The 20,822-nt window shown below is 40.4% G+C and overlaps 1 protein-coding gene across 4 annotated transcripts in view; it reads left to right on the top strand.

Annotated features, from left to right (window-relative positions):
* Positions 1-20,822, top strand: part of lrp8 (low density lipoprotein receptor-related protein 8, apolipoprotein e receptor) — a 174,534-nt gene that overhangs the window by 97,990 nt on the left and 55,722 nt on the right. For all 4 annotated transcript variants that reach the window (XM_085386767.1, XM_085386765.1, XM_085386764.1 and 1 more), the window contains exon 4: positions 7,526-7,654. In XM_085386767.1, the coding sequence (XP_085242893.1) occupies positions 7,526-7,654 (129 nt within the window). The remainder of the gene's footprint in view (positions 1-7,525; positions 7,655-20,822) is intronic.

Genomic DNA, 20,822 nt, shown 5'->3' with positions numbered 1-20,822 from the left:
ATTCCATACTAGAGCAGGGCGATATGGCCAAAAATATTTATCACGATATATATTTGAAAATTTGCGATAACGATATAACCGACGATATAATTGATGCGAGACAAAATACAACTCCACAACATTACTAGCGCAAAAAGACAACCTTCCATTTATTTTCACTTAAACAAGAAGCTGGTTTTTATGTACATTAAAGCTTTATAAAAATGTAACAGTGCAAATGCAAATTCCTTGCTGAAAGTTTAACCAAAAGGCATTTCCAGTAGAAATGGGCTGACATATCCTGAGCATAACCATGTATAATATCCACTGAAGTTAAAAAGAGGTGCTTTGCAACATTAAACTGCAGTGTGCAGTATGTATTTTTCGGACCATAAGGTGCACGGGATTATAAGGCACATTAAGCGAAACAAAGCAGTCAGATAAATCAAACTTTATTAAACTCATTCTTCTTGCTTCCACCACTTCTGTACCATTGATTCATTAATGTTGAATTCTCTGGCAGCTGCTCTATTCCCATGTTGTTGCAGTATATTAATGACTAACCTCGTATTGTGGATGGATTATCTCAGTTGTTCTCCTGACTGAAGTTTGGTCCGTTTACAGCATCCTGCCATGCGATTGCATTTGTCTCTAACCATGAAGAACCTTCACGTTAACTTTTATAAGTGGAAAAGTGTTAGTGTTCGTCCTCCAGCTTCACTGTTTATGTTATGCTAACATAGCTGTGTCGCTAGCGATCACGTAGCACATCATTATATACCAGCTAGCCCAACTTCAGTAACCCTACAAACGTCACTGCTGTTTAGTTTCCCGTCTTCATTTATGTTGGAAGTGATAGCAGAACTGTACGTTTGATTTTTTTTCAGAAATCTCTCAGTCAGAACATGCTATATCATGCTTAGGTAACTAGCGAAACTAGCGAGCTAACTTCCGCTAGCTTCCTGCTAACGTCTAACTCCGTTAAATGTAATAACTTTTGTTTTCATGGATGCCTGGAAGTTAAACTTTATAGTTACACCTGGTAAAGCAGCAATGCTGATCGTTTTATTAAAGATGAAAGAATTTAGACAGTTTTTAACTCTAAGTGACGCTGCAGTGTTGTTTGACCTGAAGAATACGGAGTTTAGGACCCAGATTACTCCCAGATTTAAGAGCATCTTAGTCCGACAAATATGACAATAACAACGGCCGCTTGCATGTTCTGCAAAAAAAATGTGCTTTGTCGTGTATCTGACGGACAAACACCAAACCAGTTCCACATCACGGAAGTTGCACCATTTTTACAAACCAATTCTGGTTCATCTGTTTCACTCAACAATCGGCCATGTGCGTATGAAAACAAAGGCACTGCGCATGCGCGTTTTACTCCCATTCTATCGCGATATTTCATTTTCCTATCGTTGCCTAACATTATACCGGTATTACCGTGAACGGTATAATATGGCCCAGCCCTATTCCATACTGCGTCATGGACTGCTTCTCCAATTCGATTCTACATTAAGATGTAATTCGGCTTGAAACGCAGCGTGGAGTGGAATTTTACATTTGTGATTGGGTCTTAATGTGCAGGTCGATCAATTTGTAGAGTGTTATCTTGTAAAAATGTTTCCAGCGTAAATGAGTGAGTGGCCAAAGATTTATTTATTTATTTCTTATCTGTGTAAATTTGGCCCTGCACTCACAAGAAGCCCCATTCCGATCCAATTCCAGCTCGATGCCTTTCTCTTTCTTTCTAGTAGCTTCCTCTAATTGCCTCGATTCCAGTTTGTCCTTGTATTGATGTTCTCCAATGTTGTGACCAATATCTGACCGCTTTCTCCCACCTTACATCCCACCTCCCTTCTTTTCGCCCTTATTTCTTGTCTTGTATACTTGAAGATAAATATAAAGACATTAGGCAGAGACATTTAAGTGTTTGTGGTGTGGCGTGTACTTAATGGTCTCAAAATACATGGATAAAATTTAATATGACCTTTAAATATACAGACCAAGCTTTCCAGTAAGGTGCAGTACCTCACTGTGTATTGATTCAAGACATGCTTCGGCCCAGATTTTATACCACACAGAGTAGCCAAGCAGTAAAGGTTTACTGTTCTCAAGCAGGCAGTCGCCAATTTATGATGCCACCTCACGGCTGAAACTTGAGTTTAATGATTCAGTTTCACAGACGATCAACTGTTATGGACTCCCTCCTGCTGGACTCAATTGATGATTATAATGTAATTGCAAGGAGGTATTTCTGTAGTCTATTGATACTAGATAGTGGAAAAGGGGTGGGATTAAATAAGCTTATGCTTCTTCCTGCTCCTTTTTGAACATGGACGTTATTTGGAGTTGTGGTTGCTCGTTTTCCTTTTGTTTGCTTTGTTCATTTGTCTCTTTTAATTCTATTTTTTTTAATACTTTTTCAACATGTTCAAAATAAAGATTCAATCAATCAATCAATCAATGATCTGTCAAACACATGCAAGAAATATGTTTATTTTCTCTTTTTTCACAGCTCTGATGAACATAGGTACCAGAAGGAACTACAAACTATGTTGTGTCCTCTAAAGTTAAAAAAGACCAGGAAAAATAAAGTGACACAATAAAAAGCAAGTGGCTACAAAGAACTTAATGCCTTTCATATGGCACACAGTTTTGTTTTGTTTTTTGCTTTGTACTGCTTGCTTGCTGACTCAATTGACATTCAAAGCATTGCAGAGTATCTGGGCATTCATAATATGCCACCAATGTAGTGAGACATGTCATGTTTCTTCTGTGTTTTTTGCATAAAAAGACATTAAAACGGGGTACCTCATCAATCAATGCTGTGCCGTCTGCGGTGTACCTTAAAGCATTTTAAATTCATGCAGGTACAATGCTTCGTGTCGATACAGGGTAAATCATCTACAAGCCTCCGTTCCTCCTCATTTATCATGTGCCATATTACCACATACTCTCCCAAGTGGCTTTTGTTTTGACGTTGTGTCTCATTGTGATGGACAGTGACTTAAGGACTGCTTCTATTACCTGGCCTCACACACGCAACTCGTAATAAATAATTATCTTAGCATTAGCCTACGGGGCTTGGGGACTTCTACATCAATCAACTACGAGGCTCGCCTCGATGCTAAGCATGGAGCTGTATAGTGGACGTGGTGCCGCGCCACAATGCTCCAATCCCTCCCTCCTTGTGAAGGGAAATTAAAAAGGTAGTTCATCAAAAGTTCATTAGCATACAGCTCCTTGCTCCATCCACCCCTATACCCTCCTCATAATAGACACTTAGACGGGCCATGTGAGGAGAATAACAAGTGTGTACTACTTCTGGTTGTGGACGTGTTTGAATTAAAAGACTGCATCGTGTTCTGTGTGCCAAATGAGTTTTCTGACCCCAGGATGAGCAAAAACCTATTTCATATCCAGAATGTACAAAATACTAAACCAACACATTAAAAATGATTAAAGCCATTTTTCCCTTAAAATATACAGTGGATTTATGTAGTTAAAATAAAGTTGACACTGAATGCATTTCTTCCAATCATCAAAATCCCAGTCTATCCTAATAAGTCAAACATTCATTGAATATTTTCTCATGTGATAATATGCTTCCTACCAATAAATTCACAAAGCTAGAGCTGCTGTGTAAATATTTTTTTTTTCCTCCTGGAGCCAGCTATCTCGTCCTAGTTCACTTTCACACTGCAGCGCAAGCTTCTATTAATGCAATCTGCACAGGAGGCCACAGAGGTCACTCATAAATTTAGTTTGGCTTGCAGCATTTCGCTACTGCATCCCTTCACAGGCTGTATTGCTAACACTAAGCAGTGAATTTTTAACTTATTCTACGCACACAAGACTGTTAAGGAATTTAACTGGGTACATTGGTTTTCCCTCATCATAATTTCCTGTGTTTTCTCATAGTACCTGCTATTCTCTAATAGCACTGCCATATTAATGAAATCAGGCTCATGCTCTCAAAGTAAAATTACCCCTTACCCGGAGTCGGCCTGTGAATAAATGTATAAATGGGGTTACGGTGTGAATAGAGAGGCTCAAGGCTGAATCTGTTGAGCCTCGCGTGCTTTGTTTGTGTCACAGAAATGAAAGTTGAGGGAAAGGCTCTGACCTGGTCATCCAGCCAATTTGCACTTGTTTGTTTCCTTTACACTGATGTATCCTGTTATATTCACTAAGAGTACATGCTTGTTTCCCAACCCGTTTTTACACTTATTCGATAATGCCTACACCCACCAGGGAGCTGCTGTATTGAGCCCTCAGTGTCTTACTGCTCATCACCAAGCAGCTCCACTGGAGCATGGCTAGTATCAGTGCCTCGCCTATTATTTGCTCTAAGCCTTGGCAATAAGCAAAGGTAACTGGGAGCTAACGGCCAAGTGTTTATATCTGTGCCACAGCAGTTTCACAGCTCTTGAAATATTCATTCAGTACAAAGGTGAATTCACTTACATGCCTTTGACTGGCAGCTGAGGCGATGATTCACAGCTGTTTTGGTGTACATGCGGTCTCCACAAACACTGCATTTGTAGTTTAGAGTTACGTGCGTCTTTATTTGCATTAGGATGCTTTTATGGACTTGTGTACATCTTTTTCCTGAGAAGGTGGGAGCAGGAGTCAGATATTGCACTCTGCATGTAACACGATCAGAGTCTGCAGTATCTCTCCCTCAGGAAGTCCTGCAGTTCTCTTTAGTGCCTGCTTTACCACTTTTGTCCACCTTGTCAGCATTTAGTGAGAGAAGGAACAAGGAGAGATAGACAGAGGGCAAATTTGCTCTCAGCACCAATTTTTTGAAAGACAGGGGAAAGCAACTTTAACTGTGACTTCATTATCAACACCATCTGGACTGGCAAAGGAAAAAACAAAAATACACCCTAGATTAAAAAATACATGATACGATGTTTGTTTTCCTTTTGATTACATGCTGATCAGATTGTTCCACGCTCGTGTTTCCATGTCCTTTAGTTGACGCAATCTGAGATGCAGACTTGATAGAGCAGGCATGTTTTTGTTTTTCTTATTTTGGCCTGTACAGGCACGGCGACCGATGTTGATCATGCCAATTGCTCCATGTGCTACCCGCTTCAGCTTAGTCCACACAAACTCCTGTTGCTTCCGCATGCAGCGTAAAAACAGATTTCTTAGCTTGCACAACCCAATTTTGTCTGGGAATGGGCTGCACAGTAACTGAGGCAGCAAATAGAGAGACCTTATGTAGAAGCTATTGGTGGGGATGAAACTGTTATTATGGTCTATCAAATTCTAATAGAGAGCAGAAGAATTGACTTTTTAATAGTTATAGGTTACTGTTTGATTGTACATCAGCAGGAATCGTACTTCTTTGTATTTATGGAAAATGATTACCCTTGGGGTGAGAATCCTCTAATTCGTTTTGTCATAATCAGTGTTAGCTCTTTTTTTTTTTTTTTTTTCCCCTTGCTCATCTGTATTCAGCCTCGTGATTGGCAGTTTATCCGTGAGACGACCATTCTGGCTCTCAGGGGCCAGAAATGGTCAGTCAGACAAATTACATCCTTTTAACCCAACTGTCAGTCAGACACTTGGTGGACTGAAGCCCTTAGGTGATGTTTCCATGTTAGGCTTTGTATGAAACTGACGAAGTCTCCCACAGTAGTATTACACTGCCACACACACACACACTAATATACACACACACTCTCTTAGAAAAGCCAGATAATGTGGAGGCCAGGAACACTATTGTCTGTATAGTACCAGATCTCTGAGGCCCACATTTAGATTGCTGAGACAATTCACATATTAAGACACCTCCACATAACCCACATCACATTCACACCTTCACATCATCCAGAAGAGCTGCGTTCTTTGCATCAAAGGCACAAGAACATGGGCACGTGCACTCACCCGCACGCGCTCTTATTGTACACGCAGACCATTCAGTCCCTTTTGGCAGTAATAGCTACACTGCGCTGATATGGCGCTTACTCGTTGGGTCTTTTAAAGCGGATTTGCAGGAGGCTTTTTATTTCTTTAAAGGGAAGGAGAAACCTCATTTAGGGGATGACGGTTTGAAAAGATGCTCGCGCAAGAGCTCGATATTCAGTGAGAGGAAGAAAGATGGAGGTGAGAGGAAAGTGGTCACCCAAAAGATCCAGCCCGGCACCAGGGCCCAAGTCTAACCTTAAACCCAGTTTTAGAGAAGACTGAAAATTCAAGTGGATGACTTCAAAGGTGATCACATCAACCAAAAGTGCACAGCTGGAGAGGATTCTTGCAGTCGCTCTTGGCTAAACTAGTCCCAACGTCCCACCATCAGGGGCAGTGTTTGAATATCAGAGTGTTGTTTAAAAAAAATCAAAACAAGGAGGCGGAATGTGAGAAGAATAAAATGGAGAGTGAAGCCGGAATGGGCGAATCCCATAGGTACTATTGATCTGCGGCTGCAACAAACATAGGCTTGTTGCCAGCGAGCATGCTGGTGGTCAGATGTGTGTAATTGATGGAGTTGAGTTTGACACAGTGCTGTAATGTAATCTGGGGCTCGAGTCTCTGTGGCGTTAGAGTGGGAGTGAGAGACATTAAAGAGAGAGGTGAGGGGAAAATGAGGCAGGGTGAGGGTGTATAGTGGGTTGCCGGAAAAAGGCACGGGGATTTGCTGCAGGGACTGTGGGCTGTGTAAATTTGATGTATTAGAACGGAGTGTTTCCCTCCTCCTCCCTCTAGCAACCTCATGGGTTACACACGCAGGAACAATGGCCTTGACTACTGTAATAGGCTTTTATCTAGAGGGACTACTTTCTCAGTCACACACAGTGTGTAAAGGAGTGTGTTTCACTGTCTGCGATGTGCAGCTTTCCACTTCTTTTGCTTTCTCTGATTTACACTCAAAATAACAACCAATATAGTATTCTATACACCAAGTGTCCTTTTTCACGGCAGTTTGTTGCGATATGTGTCCGAGTTTAAGCTAAGAGGTGAATTAGGCGCATTTTGGAAAGATGTTGAGTAGCTCCATTTATAAATAATTTGGAAATGAGCTGTGGGGTCTTGACTTGGGCTTTTTAACATTTATATTGGCACATTGTTATCTAGCGCTTAAGGCTAAATATTCATGGAAAAACGAGCCCTGGTTGAAACAGTTGTTCACACACAGACTTGGGCACTTTTTTCTTGTTTGGCTTCCTTCTGTTTCTTTATTTGTTTGTTTGTCTACATTGTTTTTCCCCCAGCTCTGTGTCTTGTGTGACAGTGTTCCCACTCCTTTGTTCCACTGTAGCTGTGTGTCTAATTTAATTGCAGACCTTTGAAGAGGGATCGATTTGAGAGAGAAGATAACTAAGTTATCAAACTGCTTCATTGACTGGCTCTCTTTTCTCTCTCCATCTTTTTGCCTCCTTCCCTTTCTTGTCCCATCTTACTCTCCCTGACTTCATTCTCTCCCCCCTTTTTACGCCAATTTTCTTCCACTCATTCCTCTTCTTCCCATCCCCCACCCTCCGCCTTTTCTCCTTTGCTGTCTTTCACCCTTGCCCTGCAACCACAGGCCGACAGACCTGTCCTCCAGAGAAGTTTGATTGCGGAGGGGCTGCCAGCAAATGTGTTTCATTGTCATGGCGATGCGACGGAGAGAGGGACTGCGAGAACGGGGCAGATGAGGAGCAGTGCGCCGCGGGTAAGTTTGTGGTGGAAATGGTGAAGGAAGAAGCACATAGTTAAACACGCGGCACACTTTTCATGTTACAGTGCAGTCAGTCTGTTGTATTCCAGTTGGGAATAATGTAACGTGTAACCCCAATTCCATAAAAGTGGGGACACTGTGTAAAACATAAATATAAACTGAATGCAGTTATTTTACTTATAATAGAACACATCAAATGCACCATTCTAAGAAAAATATTGTCTCTTTTTTTTTAGTATTTAGTATTTATTTATTTATTGTCATTGTCAAGAACAATGAAATTGCGTTTGGGGCTTCCATACAACCCAAAAAAAAAAAGAAGAAAATAATAAAAAGTGCAAAAGTGTAGGAGCTCCGGGCCGCTCCGGGCCGCTGCGTCTGTGCGCGCCGCCATCTTGCGGCGCGCTTTGACTTTGATGTCTCAAAAAAGTTGGGGCAGGGCCGTGGTTTCCACTGTGTAGCATCTGCTGTTCTTTTAACAACTGTCTGTAAACATCTGGGAACTGAGGAGAGCAGCTGCTGGACTGGTGGAAGAAAATGACTGTCTCTATCTTGTCTCATATAAGATTCTGGCTGCTCAACAGTCCTGAATCTTTCTTGTGATGTTTTTCTTTTTGCAATGCTCCCAATGTTTTCAGTCGGTGAAAGTCTGGACTACACTTAGGCCAGTGGAGCATCCAGATGTTGCAATAGACACAGGATGCAGTTTAGTATAGTGTCGTGAAAAAGACATCATCTTGATGGAAACATATGTTGCTCTAAAACCTGTATGTATACCTGTATTCATGGTTCCTTTCCAGATGTGTAATCTGCCAAAACTGTAGGGCTGATAACAAGCCCGACTGTCCCTCTCCTCTTTAGTCCAGATTGTGCGGCGTCCATCTTTTAGCCATCTTTAGTCATTTTACCATAGTTCATTTTAATTCAGATGTTACTCAGCAAAGATGGCAGCATTTATGCATGCTTTCATCTCATGCTTGCATCTTGTTTGTCTGATAGAGCTTTAACCTGCATTTGTGAATGGCACTGAGTCCATGCACTTTCCATGACAGAATCATGCCTGTTGTTAACGCAGTGCTAGAGATCACAGGCATCCAATATTGACTTTCAGCCTTTATATTATAAAGCGTAAATGATAAGACACCCAAAGTCTTTGAAATTTTATGTTGAGGAACATTATTCTGAAATCGTTCCACAATTTGTAAATGCACTTTTTTTTGCAGATTGTTGAACCTCTGCCCATCGTTACTTCAAAGCATCCTAACGCTTTTGGAATTGACTGCTAAATTTCTTGTCATCTACTTTACAGTCATGATGGAAATCAAGCCCAAGTCTGTCTCTTCAGAAAGCACACACTTGTTTGATCAGCAATGCCCTCACATGTTTTTAGTAATTACGCATACATTGACTGCTGTCACACTTTGTAGCATACATCCTCCCAGCTGATATCAAAGCTGTAGGAAAAAGGGGTATTGATTTTCATCAGCATAAACATCTGGCCTGCAGCATTATTGATTTTAAACCTGAAACAAACACATGCACCCACAGCATATTTTTTTGAAGACTATAGATTGCATGTACAGTTTGCCCTTTATGTTCTGAATTTCTCTAATATCTCTAATATAATGTTGGTGCCTTTGTCCAAATGAAAAATGGCTTTTTTACTGTCACAGTCATTATGTTTTAATGGAGACAAAGTGGGGTCATTTTAGACCAGTTTTTGTATGCAGGGGCCTAAAGCAGAGAGAGTATGTACCAAGTGTCCTCACTAGGAAACTACAAGATTATCTGCGTGATGCATTTCAGATTATTCCCATAATGCTGGCATTGTCCTTCAGAAACTTTGACATTCATATATTCTCATGCTGAAGATGAGGCGCAAAGATGTGCAGACTCCCCAATTTGGCAGTCAACAAAACTCTACAAATGCCTCCTCATGTATTATTATTAATACAGTGTTGCTGTTAGCTGTAACATGCTGCCTTCAAACCATGGATATTGTCTCACCACATAAGTCACGGGGGCATCTGCACACTGCGAGTGCATCACATGCCTCTTCATCACAGTTAAAAGTATCGGTTTGCAGCTATTGTTTGCTTCCACAGAGTGATCCTGTGGTTTGCACCAGCATGAATCTCTTTCTCCTTAAAGTCTCTTCTGCGAACTCTCCTCTTTGATTTCTTTGTGTTCTGTGCGCATCTTCTTTTTTGTTCAGTGTAATAATTCACGTTAATTGCCATCCACAAAAAAATCGATATAGCATAGTATAGTGATACTTTGCATGCCGATATTTTATTGATATAGAGACCCAAATATTGATGCTTTATTACATAAATTCAAGTACTCTGTGAATTTTGTGAACAAGAGGGACTGCAGGGTCGCCTTATAGCAAGTGTGAATTTAAATGTGAATTCTTGTCTTTATCACACTTAACTGTTGTTTTATGAGAAACAGATTGCATCATAAGGTGATAAACTCTGATTTGTTATTGCACAGCATATTGCAAAATGTTAAAAATCGTAACAATATCGCATCATGAGTGAAGTATTGTGAAAATACCATATTGTGGGCCGTCTGCTGATTCCCACCTCTCTATTGTCTATATGGAGAAAAAAAAGCTTTCACACATCAGCTGCGTGCTAATCCAGAATTTTCTTAGTGTAAAACACATGAAATCTGGAATTTGTTACAATTTTTCCACATTTTAGAAGTTGTGATAACTGTTTGGGGTTTGTTTGTTTTTCTCATGGTTAGCAGGATGTCCTAACTCATCTTCTTTCCCACACCTTCCTTCTAGTCTTTTCTGTGTTTGTCCCAGTTCATCTGTTTTTATTTTGTGTGTGCGCTTTAGGTTGACGGTAGCACACGGAGATCTCTATAGGGCGTCTATGACCATGACCTAATGAAAACAGCAGGCACTGTTGATTTAGTCATGTAACCCAAGCTGCACTGTTCACATACCGTCTGTATCTCGTGTATAAGTTTTCTTCCCATGCTTACTTAGCACCTGTAATTTTCCATTGTATTTCTGTGTATTGATAGTCTTCCATTGCCTTTCATCTGCCTGGCCTGGCCAACTCTTCATCACCTTTTTCAGTAGAAAATAAAGTGGTTAATGCGCCTGTGGGGAAAAAAAAAAAAAAAAAGAAATTCATAGGGCCCTTGATGGTAATTGATTTACTGTCTGAAGTGGTTTGATTATATAGGTGGGTGTTATAGGCGTTCTGCTGCAGAGATCAGCCTTTGATGAATATTAAAAAGTTGACCGGACATTTAGAGATCACACATTAAAGCTGACTTAAAGCCCAACAGCACAATGGATCCATTAACGCTAGTCTTTATTTTCATGAAAACTTAACTCTTTTTCCAAAACACAAAATTTCACAAAACCATTCAGAGTATCTGAAATTCAAATTTCATATCCATCAGTTAAACACAGAGTGCAGATATCGCCTTATTACAGATGCAGATAACAAATTCAATAAGTGGAGGAACACAAATTAAGAACATTACAGCGTTTAAAAGCACCACCTTGCAGTTTTACACCTCCACCAGCCTCTGAAGGTACAGTTTACTTGCAGGTCTGCCGAGATTTGACATTTTATTTTTATTTTTTTAATAGAAAATGTCAGCTCTTCATCATATTATGTGGGAAGTCACAAAAGAGGATTCATTGTTGGTTAAAGTATTAAAAGAGCTGTAGTCACAAAGACTCCTCAGCTTACTCTGTCACTTTAGTCACAGTGTGGTAGTAGCAGCAAAACAGGTACTGTTTCTACATTCTGAGTCTGTGTGCATCATCGTGGGAATGCATGTTCCTGAATACACCTCCTCTACAAACACTCCTTTCCATTAATCTGAGGACATGTGATCATATCGGTTTCATGTCTAAATAAGCACTCTCATTACTTTGTCATGAAATCTGTGATGGAAATATTTGCAGGTCATATCTAGCAATACTCATGTGTCACTTTCAGTGTGGCACAAGATTGAAGTTTGCATTTGCCCCTATAACACACACGCACACATACACACACCCTTGTGTGTTTATGGGGCAAGTCATATAACATCTCTGAAGAGGGTTTCTGTCTGAGTAGACTTTACAGAATATATATATTATATAATATAATGTTACCGTAGCTTAATGCTGCTGTAGTCCATGCAGGGGTCGAAGTGGGATTTGGCAGGTGGGAGAACCCTAAGATGGAGCGTAGTAGTGTAATGTGGGGAAAAGTATCGCTTAGAAATGCTTCACACAGTAACTTGTTTTGTGAGCGACAGAAGGGATTTCTTTGTGTGCAGGCTGTGACCAGCACTGCTTCTCAGAAAATCACTGCTCTTGGGAGATTTAGTCAGTTAAATTCAGTAAGATATAAGCAAATGACTCGATAGCTGATTTTTCTAAACCTAATAAAGCTTGTATGAAATGTAGAATTGAGCAAGTGAATTTAATTTGATGTTAACTAACTTTAACCATGAACACCACAGCCGCTCTACAGCAGTGCAACATCACTGTAATGTTCACAACAAACTAACCAGTTTAGACTAGACTAAACTGCACAGTAGTTTCATGAAAACTGGGAATAAAACAAAATTGGTATACTCACAGTTTGTTGATTTAAAAACTCTAAAATGAATTAGGACATTACATATAAGATTTAAATTTCATCTGCAGAGCAGTTATATTAAAATGATCTCTCATCTGCCCTCTCTCTTTCTTACATCTTTTTCCATCATGCATTTAGGTTTTTTTCCCTCCCTGGGAAATGCACTAACTGTTCATTCATGTAGCAGACACATTTTGTGAAAGATTTCACAGAAACAGTTTGTGTGTTTGATGTTTGTGGAGCTACATTTAAAATTACCAACCACAAAAAAAAAAAAAAGAAGTACTAGTCCATTTCTGTGCACTCTTCGTTTGTAGCGCTGGCTAGATGCTATTAAGTACAGTGAACTTTATTTACATCTGCACCTTGAATGCACACAGGTATGAGAGGGGGGAAAGCGATGCGTTGTTGGTGTCATTATTTACCTATTACTAAGCGAGTATCTCAATACTGTCACTGGTGCTGCAGCACAAAAAAAAAAATAAAAGTATATGCATGTGTCAGCCCACCTCCTTCTCGTCCTTTAAACAGATAAAGATAAAACATTTGCAAAGACTAATGAGACCAGCACTCCCTTTGGGTATCTGGTAACCTAATTTTTTCCCGCTCTTCCATTTGTTGTTCTTGGAAAAATAATCTTTAATTGATGTACCAGACACAGCTGGAACATCAAATGAGTGTTTGCCACACAAACAATGAAGTTCAGTTACGTGATAAACATTTGGAAGCAGAATAACGGACCAATAGCCCTGCCTGACTTTCTTACAATGTTATGCTTGTGGGAGCGTACTCATCAAGATCTTTGGTAAAACTATAGAAATGGCTGCACAGAGAGAGAGAGCGCTATACCACCCACAAACACAAATTAGTTCATCGATGGTGTGTCTGAAAACATAGTTCCTTTTTGAAATCTGTTACTTTCATCCATCCCCTATTAGGGCTGTTCGATATAACGATATATATCGGATGACGATATAAAAACGTCTATCATTTCATTTTACGCAATCGTTTGTTTCGTGATGTCGTAAAATAAACCGTTTACGGTAATATTTTTTCATCGTTTTGATGGTCACTGTAGTGGCTATATTTATTTCTTAAAGTTCTCTCTTTCTCTTATATTCAATATAACCAGACTACAGACAAACAAACATTTGTTTTTATGCGTTGTCGTTAGCAACAACGACGGTAAAACCATCGTGTGTCCGCTTGTTTATGTTCCACATAAACCTTTCACAATAAAGCTCAAGATCCTGTTGAGACTTCAAAATAAACTAAATCACGTGTAAGATGCAGAGTGTTTACGGATGAGAAGCAAAAAAGAGCCGCCAGGTGCTAAAAAATAAACCTTAGACTCAAACGTTAGAACAGGCTTTTCCCCGCAGCACGCCGTGTGATAAATACTCACGCCATTACAACCTATGTCTAAAAATGTATCGTTTCATGCATCGGTTAAAACACTCGACTCCAGCTACATGACGCGCAGCTGGAAACACTTAACGCAACAGAATTTACAGAAAATGTTACATTTTTGTGATTTATATCGTTATCAGACGATAGATGTCTTATATCGGGATATGAGATTTTGGTCATATCACACAGCCCTATCCCCTATCCTTACTGCTGCCGTCACCACCTCCTGCACCTTTGATCTCCCATCTCTCTTTCCCGCCCTCCGTCAGCAGCTACAGTTGTACAGCTAATGTTAATTTGGGCCGCTAATTGAGCATATCCAAATGTTGAATAAAACATGGGTCCAGGAAGAGAGGATATCTGTTACATTAAGAGGAGGCCTCTGAAGAAAGTTTATAAGCCTTTAATTTATGTTAATGTGAAATTGCATGTGTTTAGGCACACATCTGCTGCAAGCTATGTGTTTGCATGCTTCATAGTGTGCAGATGCTAAAACGTTTTGGGGGTTTTTCAACACTGATAGAGTATTTTCAAGATGGATGAACTCCCTTTTTTCCAATTTCTGTTTTATTAGGTGAAGAATTCAACCAACAAATGCCAGAAAAGTGTCCTTTGCTACCTCAACTTATAATTTTAATACATTGAGCTGTTCTCTAGAGCTCTAGATACAAGGGGCTCATTCCGACCTAACAATAACATGATTCATATACCATGTGTAGTCAACAATACCCAAATGAAAACAGAATTATGAATAACATATGATATTTATGCTAATAGAGGCAGTTCAATCTTACACACTGGTCCTAATTTCCTCGTACAACAATAAACTGACATTTTGAATTCTTCAACATATCAGTTGAGTGACTGAATGTGCTTCTGTCGTTTCTACCTGGAGAAAGTAGAAAGTCGATTTTTGTAAAAGATCTTTTTTTAAATCCATCTTGCTTGACACATCCTCTTCCTCTCTGTTACTTTCTTCTAAGTGTACTAACCCTTCTGTAGAAGCAGCACAACTGTATCACAGTGAGCCAGGCTACTTTATCTTTACAGCAATAAAAATGCTGCATTCATGCTAATGTATGTATTCAAACAAACAAACAAACAAAAAGATTACAGTTACATAGCTCCAACATAAGCCTTTTCATACAGACACCCTAACCCACACCTAGTCTATTGGGAATGATAAGCTTGTCCAGTTGGGCCTGTCACACTCTTATTCTTGATTGTTCTGTATTTTTGTCATTTAAAATTGTCAAGGAGCAAGTCTATGTAGAAGTAGGCTATCCTGATTAGTCTTATTTCATGTACCTCAAAGACATTGTGTGCTTGCTTATAACAAGGATTTCTTGTTCAAGTTTCATCAAAACCTATCTCAAATCATCGAAATGTGCAGAGGAGGTCAGGATAGAGGTACAGTGAGTGCCTCTAGCCATCTGTAAAACACGGTGGATGCTCTGTCATGGTTTTGGGCTTCATTTTAGCCAGGGATGTTGGCGCTCTTTTCAGATTTGATGGAATTGTGACAGCAGGAAAGTACCATTAGGTTTTGATCCACCAGTGCTTTATGGAAATGTCCAATTGGCAACATCTTTATTTTTTAGTATAACAATGATCCCGAAGGCAATGCCAATGCAATAAAAATCATAACTGGATAAGAACACAATGAAACACTGTCAGTCATTGACTGGCCTCCCCAGAGACCTCAACATTGTTGAAGGAGTGTGGGATCATCTTGACAGAGAGGACCAAAAAAGGCAGCCATCATCCAAGAAAGAGCTTTATATGTCCTTCATGTAGGCTTAATTGTTCCTGAAGACTACTTAAAGAAAGCTTCGCAAAGAGATTTGTTGAAGAATAAAGGTGGTCATACCAATTGTTTTTAAAATTCAAGCTTAATAGAATTGTACAAACCCAGTCCTTTCCCTTGTGATGGAATTCCATGTATGTTTGCACACATTTCAGTAAATTAGTGCAGTTATTTCCCATTTTCCTTGGGAAAACATGGTCCTGAACATGTTTTTGTCTTTTGGCCATTTGAGGAAATCTGCATTTGCTTTATTTTTGAACCTTAAAGTTTTCCACTTAAACATAGCATTACCACATCTTTGGTGTTTTTAGTTCTCCTCTTCACACTCTAATGTGATGGTTTTATAGTCTCCAGTCAGTGAAGGCATCTCTATCTATGCCCAGTGCATATGCCTCTTTTTGTCTTTGCTTTAGTTTCATCTCTCTGCAATGCTAATACTCGCTCCAGATATTTCCAGCAGACTGTTTCTCTGTGTGTTGTTCCCCTCTCTGTCCTCATCTGCAGAAAGGGAGAAAGACAGTAGTGTGAAAGCTCCCGCAGGCCCCGAGGACCTGTTGCTCTTTTCACATCAGCCAGTGCTGCTGCGTTACATTACAGCAAGTTGCTGCCGAATGGATGCCCAGGGATATGTTAGATGGTGTTTTATAGCAGGGCAGAGAGGAGCCGAGCAGAGGGAGAGATTATTGTGTACTGTAGATGTGTGTTTTTCTGATGGAAAATAAAAAGAAGCAAGTGGGGGGGAAAAGTTGCACATCTTAATAAACACGTTTATCAGAAAGCTCAGGTGCTTTCTGCACAGAGTAAGTATCCTAATGAAAAACACAGATAAAAACTACACAAATGAAAACATATTCCTGCACATCCCCTTTTCCTATGCATCTACACACATGCAATATGTAGCTTCTTTATTATAGGAAGCTATAGAAGAAAACATGGACTCCATTATTTGATAACAGATCAAAGAAGACGAAGAAGAGTGCACTGACATAAAAAAAAAAGTCTAGTCGTCGTAATGCATTTTTCCCTCTTTAATCTTGCTTCACCCACATTTACACTACAAGAGGTGGCTGCATAGATACAGAGTGTTAGCAGTTGTCTCAGAGTTTCTTCCCATTATGTTCTCCTTCATTTATAATCCTTTGACTGCTCTCACTGTGCGCGTAGGTGTAATGTAATGGAGCGCCAGCACACAAACAGGCTCACTAGGCACCCAGAGGCGGTTGCACTTCAGTTTCGAGCAGACTGTTTTCTTCCATTGATGGTTTTAAGAACATTACTCAATTCCTCTTTCACCCCCCAACTCCAGCCAAGCACACACACACACACACCCTCTCAGTATTACTTGGAGATGACAGTGAAGCCTGTTTGTCTGAAAATCGATCAAGGTGCAAACACCGCTTAGCTCGAGTCAGATCTAGGATCTTTTCACTTTACTGCTTTTCCTGCCCAGCGAGCTCTAGACAGCTGAAGGACCCACCACACTTTCCAGGCAAGCAAATGTTTTCAAAGCCCTATTGCTATTTTTATTTTTAACTTAATGATTTATTTGTCACCTAAATGGCTGCTGCTAACGCAGTGGTCAGTAATTTGCTAATACATAATCACATTATGTGATTGTCTTGCTCTACTAAAAGCCATTAGCAAAGAATTTAAAGCAACAATGAGCCACATTCAAATTATTAAAGCAGTTATGACTTAATAGTTTTTGTCAGACTAAAACCAGGCACTAAGTAAAGTCAATGGTTGTCATGTGAGCAGGTATGAGGTGAACAGAGTGGACTTGGCAAACTAAACTCTTAACTACAGACTTTTTTAATGGGGGGGAAAAAAGCAAAAAATCCCAAAAAAAACAACTCTGCAATAACAGGGCATACTATGAATTGACTAACTGACAACAAGCTAACTTGACATTTAGAAAACGTCACCGTCAATGACAGAGTATGTGTCAACAAATAGAGAGCGATGCAGACAACATATACACAAGAGGGTGATTAAGGGAAGTGGACACACCTGGGGAACACAGCTGAAGAGAATCATAACTAACGAGACAAGGGTAGCTGACAGGGGATGTCTTTAAATCACCCCGTAGTTCTTCAGCTTGAGACACCTGAGTTAGAAAACACAAACACTGCAGTTGTCTTTCACTCGCGAGGGCAGTCATGGTAAATGGTAAATTGCCTGTATTTATATAGCGCTTTACTAGTCCCTAAGGACCCCAAAGCGCTTTACATATCCAGTCATCCACCCATTCACACACACATTCACACACTGGTGATGGCAGCTACATTGTAGCCACAGCCACCCTGGGGCGCACTGACAGAGGTGAGGCTGCTGGACACTGGCGCCACCGGGCCCTCTGACCACCACCAGTAGGCAACGGGTGAAGTGTCTTGCCCAAGGACACAACGACCGAGACTGTCAAAGCCGGGGCTCGAACAGGCAACCTTCCGATTACAAGGCGAACGCCCAACTCTTGAGCCACGATCGCCCGTCATGGACGCACGACCTGCGTCTCATCACTGTCCGCGTGCTTTATTTATACTTTTCTGTGTGTGTGTGTGTGTGTGTGTGTGTCTGTGTGTGTGTGTGTGTGTGTGTGTACAGGTTCCCCTTTTTCTAAATCTGTATGTTCTTACAGAAAGAGGTAGCTGTTAGTTGTTTATCACTCAAAAGTACATGTCAAAAGTCACGTAGACATTTGCTTAGTGATCAATAAGAGAATACATTTCATGTAGCTGATCACACTATATACAATTTTCTTCTGACATTCCCTCCTGTTTATCACAAAATGAAATGTACATGTTATCAGTAAGTAACTACTTGTCTTTCACATTATTAGTTACTACATCATTAGTTGCACTTCATCTTCATCTTACAAATAGGAAAAGAAGTCTTCATGATCTTCATCGTTTTCGGTACATCTGTGAAATTACAGCTTTTAAACAAGGAATAACACAAGTAAAGAAAAATAAAATAAAACCAGGAAAACTCCAACGCCGATCAACAGTCTCTTTAGAATCTGAAGCCATGTTTAAAGAATGTACATTATCTGGCATGTAGGTGCAGCGTGTGGTGTTGAATAAGACACACAATCCTCCTTTCTCAGCCAGGATCATGTCCAGTGCTACACAATGTTGCATTACAGCAATTCTGAGAGCGTCTAAAACTGAACATCACACAGACGAGAGAGGAGACAATAAAACAAGAAGTAACACACACAGACACTCAGATTCAGAGACGTGACCTCAAAACTGGGACTCGGGGCAAGGCCACTATGACACGATATACTGGGGATATCCAAACATATTCACGGAGACAGAGCCCAGAGAGACCGGACACTAAGAAGGAATAATCAAAGGTACACAAACGTGGGGACATTGATGACAGGACTCAGAGACAGACTGGGCACGAAGGGAAACAAACATAAACAAACCAGAAATCAAGACTTATAAATAACAAACTAGGAGGCATTGGAAAATAACATTCATGAGCTAGAACATAAACTATCAACCAATAACAAGTCCAGAACCACAACTCTAAATACTGGGTCAAAGACCCAGCACCATGACAGTCATATAATTCAAGTCATCCAAAATTGTAATTTGGTCATTGTGCTGTCATGTCAAGCACCACAATTAATGACCAGCCTATAATAAATTCAATCTTCTGACAATAATAATACAATTATTTTCGGACAGGCAAGCAGACGAGCATGGCTATGTGGCTTACACACTATGTAGCTGAGAGAAGGAATAATTTACGACACCAACTCTCTGCCATCTATAATCCAGTTTTGAGATCCCTTCCCAGACGCCTTAACGCCCACTCACATCCTGGGCCATCTGATCTCAGGAATTCGCATGATAAGGTGGGGCCAGGTTTCACAATGAACTCACCCGAAACTCTGGCTGATTGGGACCCACACCCAGTTTCACACCTTGGCTCAGGCGATTAGAGGATCATCAGGGGTCCTTTTGTCCCTCTGTGGGGGGATACTCCCACTAGGTTTATATCTGGGACTCTCCACCATTTGACCTTAAAACTGAAGAAGCTTCTCGGATGAGAGGTGAAACGTCTTCAAGTAACTTAAAGAAGTCCAGACGCTTTTCTTTGCAAGCTCCTTTGACGACAGTGATAAGAGTTAACACTGAGGAAGAGAAGGGAGTAACGGGCATGTCAGTTTTAACGTTCAGTGGCTGAAATCTTACATGCCCAGAGTGCTCTTTGTGCAAATGGACGTCTATGTGTACTGTATATCTAGACCACCGGGACATTCATCATACAGGAGCTGTATACAGACATACACACATATTTTCAGTCTGCAGTGATTGCTTGTGAGGCTGTTAATATTCAGTTCTAAGCTGCTGTCAGATGGCATAATGATTGAGCTGTTGAAATATCCTGTTCTATTCAGTATACCGGCCGTGTTGGGCTGCGTTTGTGTTCAGTGTGTGTGTGCGCACAGTCCCTATAGTCCCAGCTCATCATGAAGGTGGTTAAGAGAAGTCTTTCCCTAGAGTATGCTAATCAGGTTGCTTAGAGACTTTCAGAGTCTCAATAAGTTTTGTGCCATTTTTCTCTTCGTCTAAGCTGCCATTTCAGTCGGATTCCTCAGGCTCAGCTGCCACGCTGCATCAAGGCTTTATTCTCACTGGCTTTTCACACTTAGTTTGACATGTTTTTACTCTGAGCAATGACAGTCTAACCCCAGGTGATTGAAAGCTTTGAAAGGCAGAGCAAGGAAGCCAAAATTGGAATGCTTACATTTATTTTGTGATTTTAAAAAAATCGATTGCATTTGTTGCTTCACTGTATTAAATGGTATAGAACTGATTTTGATACGAATTGATCAGATTGTGTTTTAATTAGACTCATTTGTGTTTGTTGTCAACATGAAGGCCACTGTCAGCTTCCTTATTCCACAGTAGTGCAATTTTTAACCAGGTCTTCCCATTAACACCTGACCTGCCCAGAGGGTCAGTCAATGAGCTCGTCAATAGCTTCAATGCTAACATGTTAAATGTAATGGACACTATTGCTCCCATTAAGGTGAAGGTTATCTCTGGAAGGAAAAAGCCTCCATGGAGAAACTCCACACTGGTGAAAAATGAAAAAAGAGAGTGTAGGAAAGCTGAGCGCAGATGGAGAAAAACAAACCTCCAGGTTCATTATGACATTTATAAAGAGAAACTTCACAATTATAATTTACAACTGAGGAATGCAAGGAGGTCCTACTTCTCTGACATTATCACTAAAAACAGCCATAATGCTCGGGTCTTATTTTCTACAGTTGACAGGCTAACAAACCCTCCTGTGTCAGTGGCAGCTGAACTTCATT

The sequence above is a fragment of the Rhamphochromis longiceps genome, linkage group LG17 (genome assembly GCF_057381845.1).
Source record: "Rhamphochromis longiceps isolate RC_006_pf linkage group LG17, R_longiceps_female_GT1.1, whole genome shotgun sequence".
Classification (NCBI taxonomy): domain Eukaryota; kingdom Metazoa; phylum Chordata; class Actinopteri; order Cichliformes; family Cichlidae; genus Rhamphochromis; species Rhamphochromis longiceps.
Note: the sequence above shows the minus strand (reverse complement) of the source record. Positions and strands in the feature narration are given on the sequence as shown.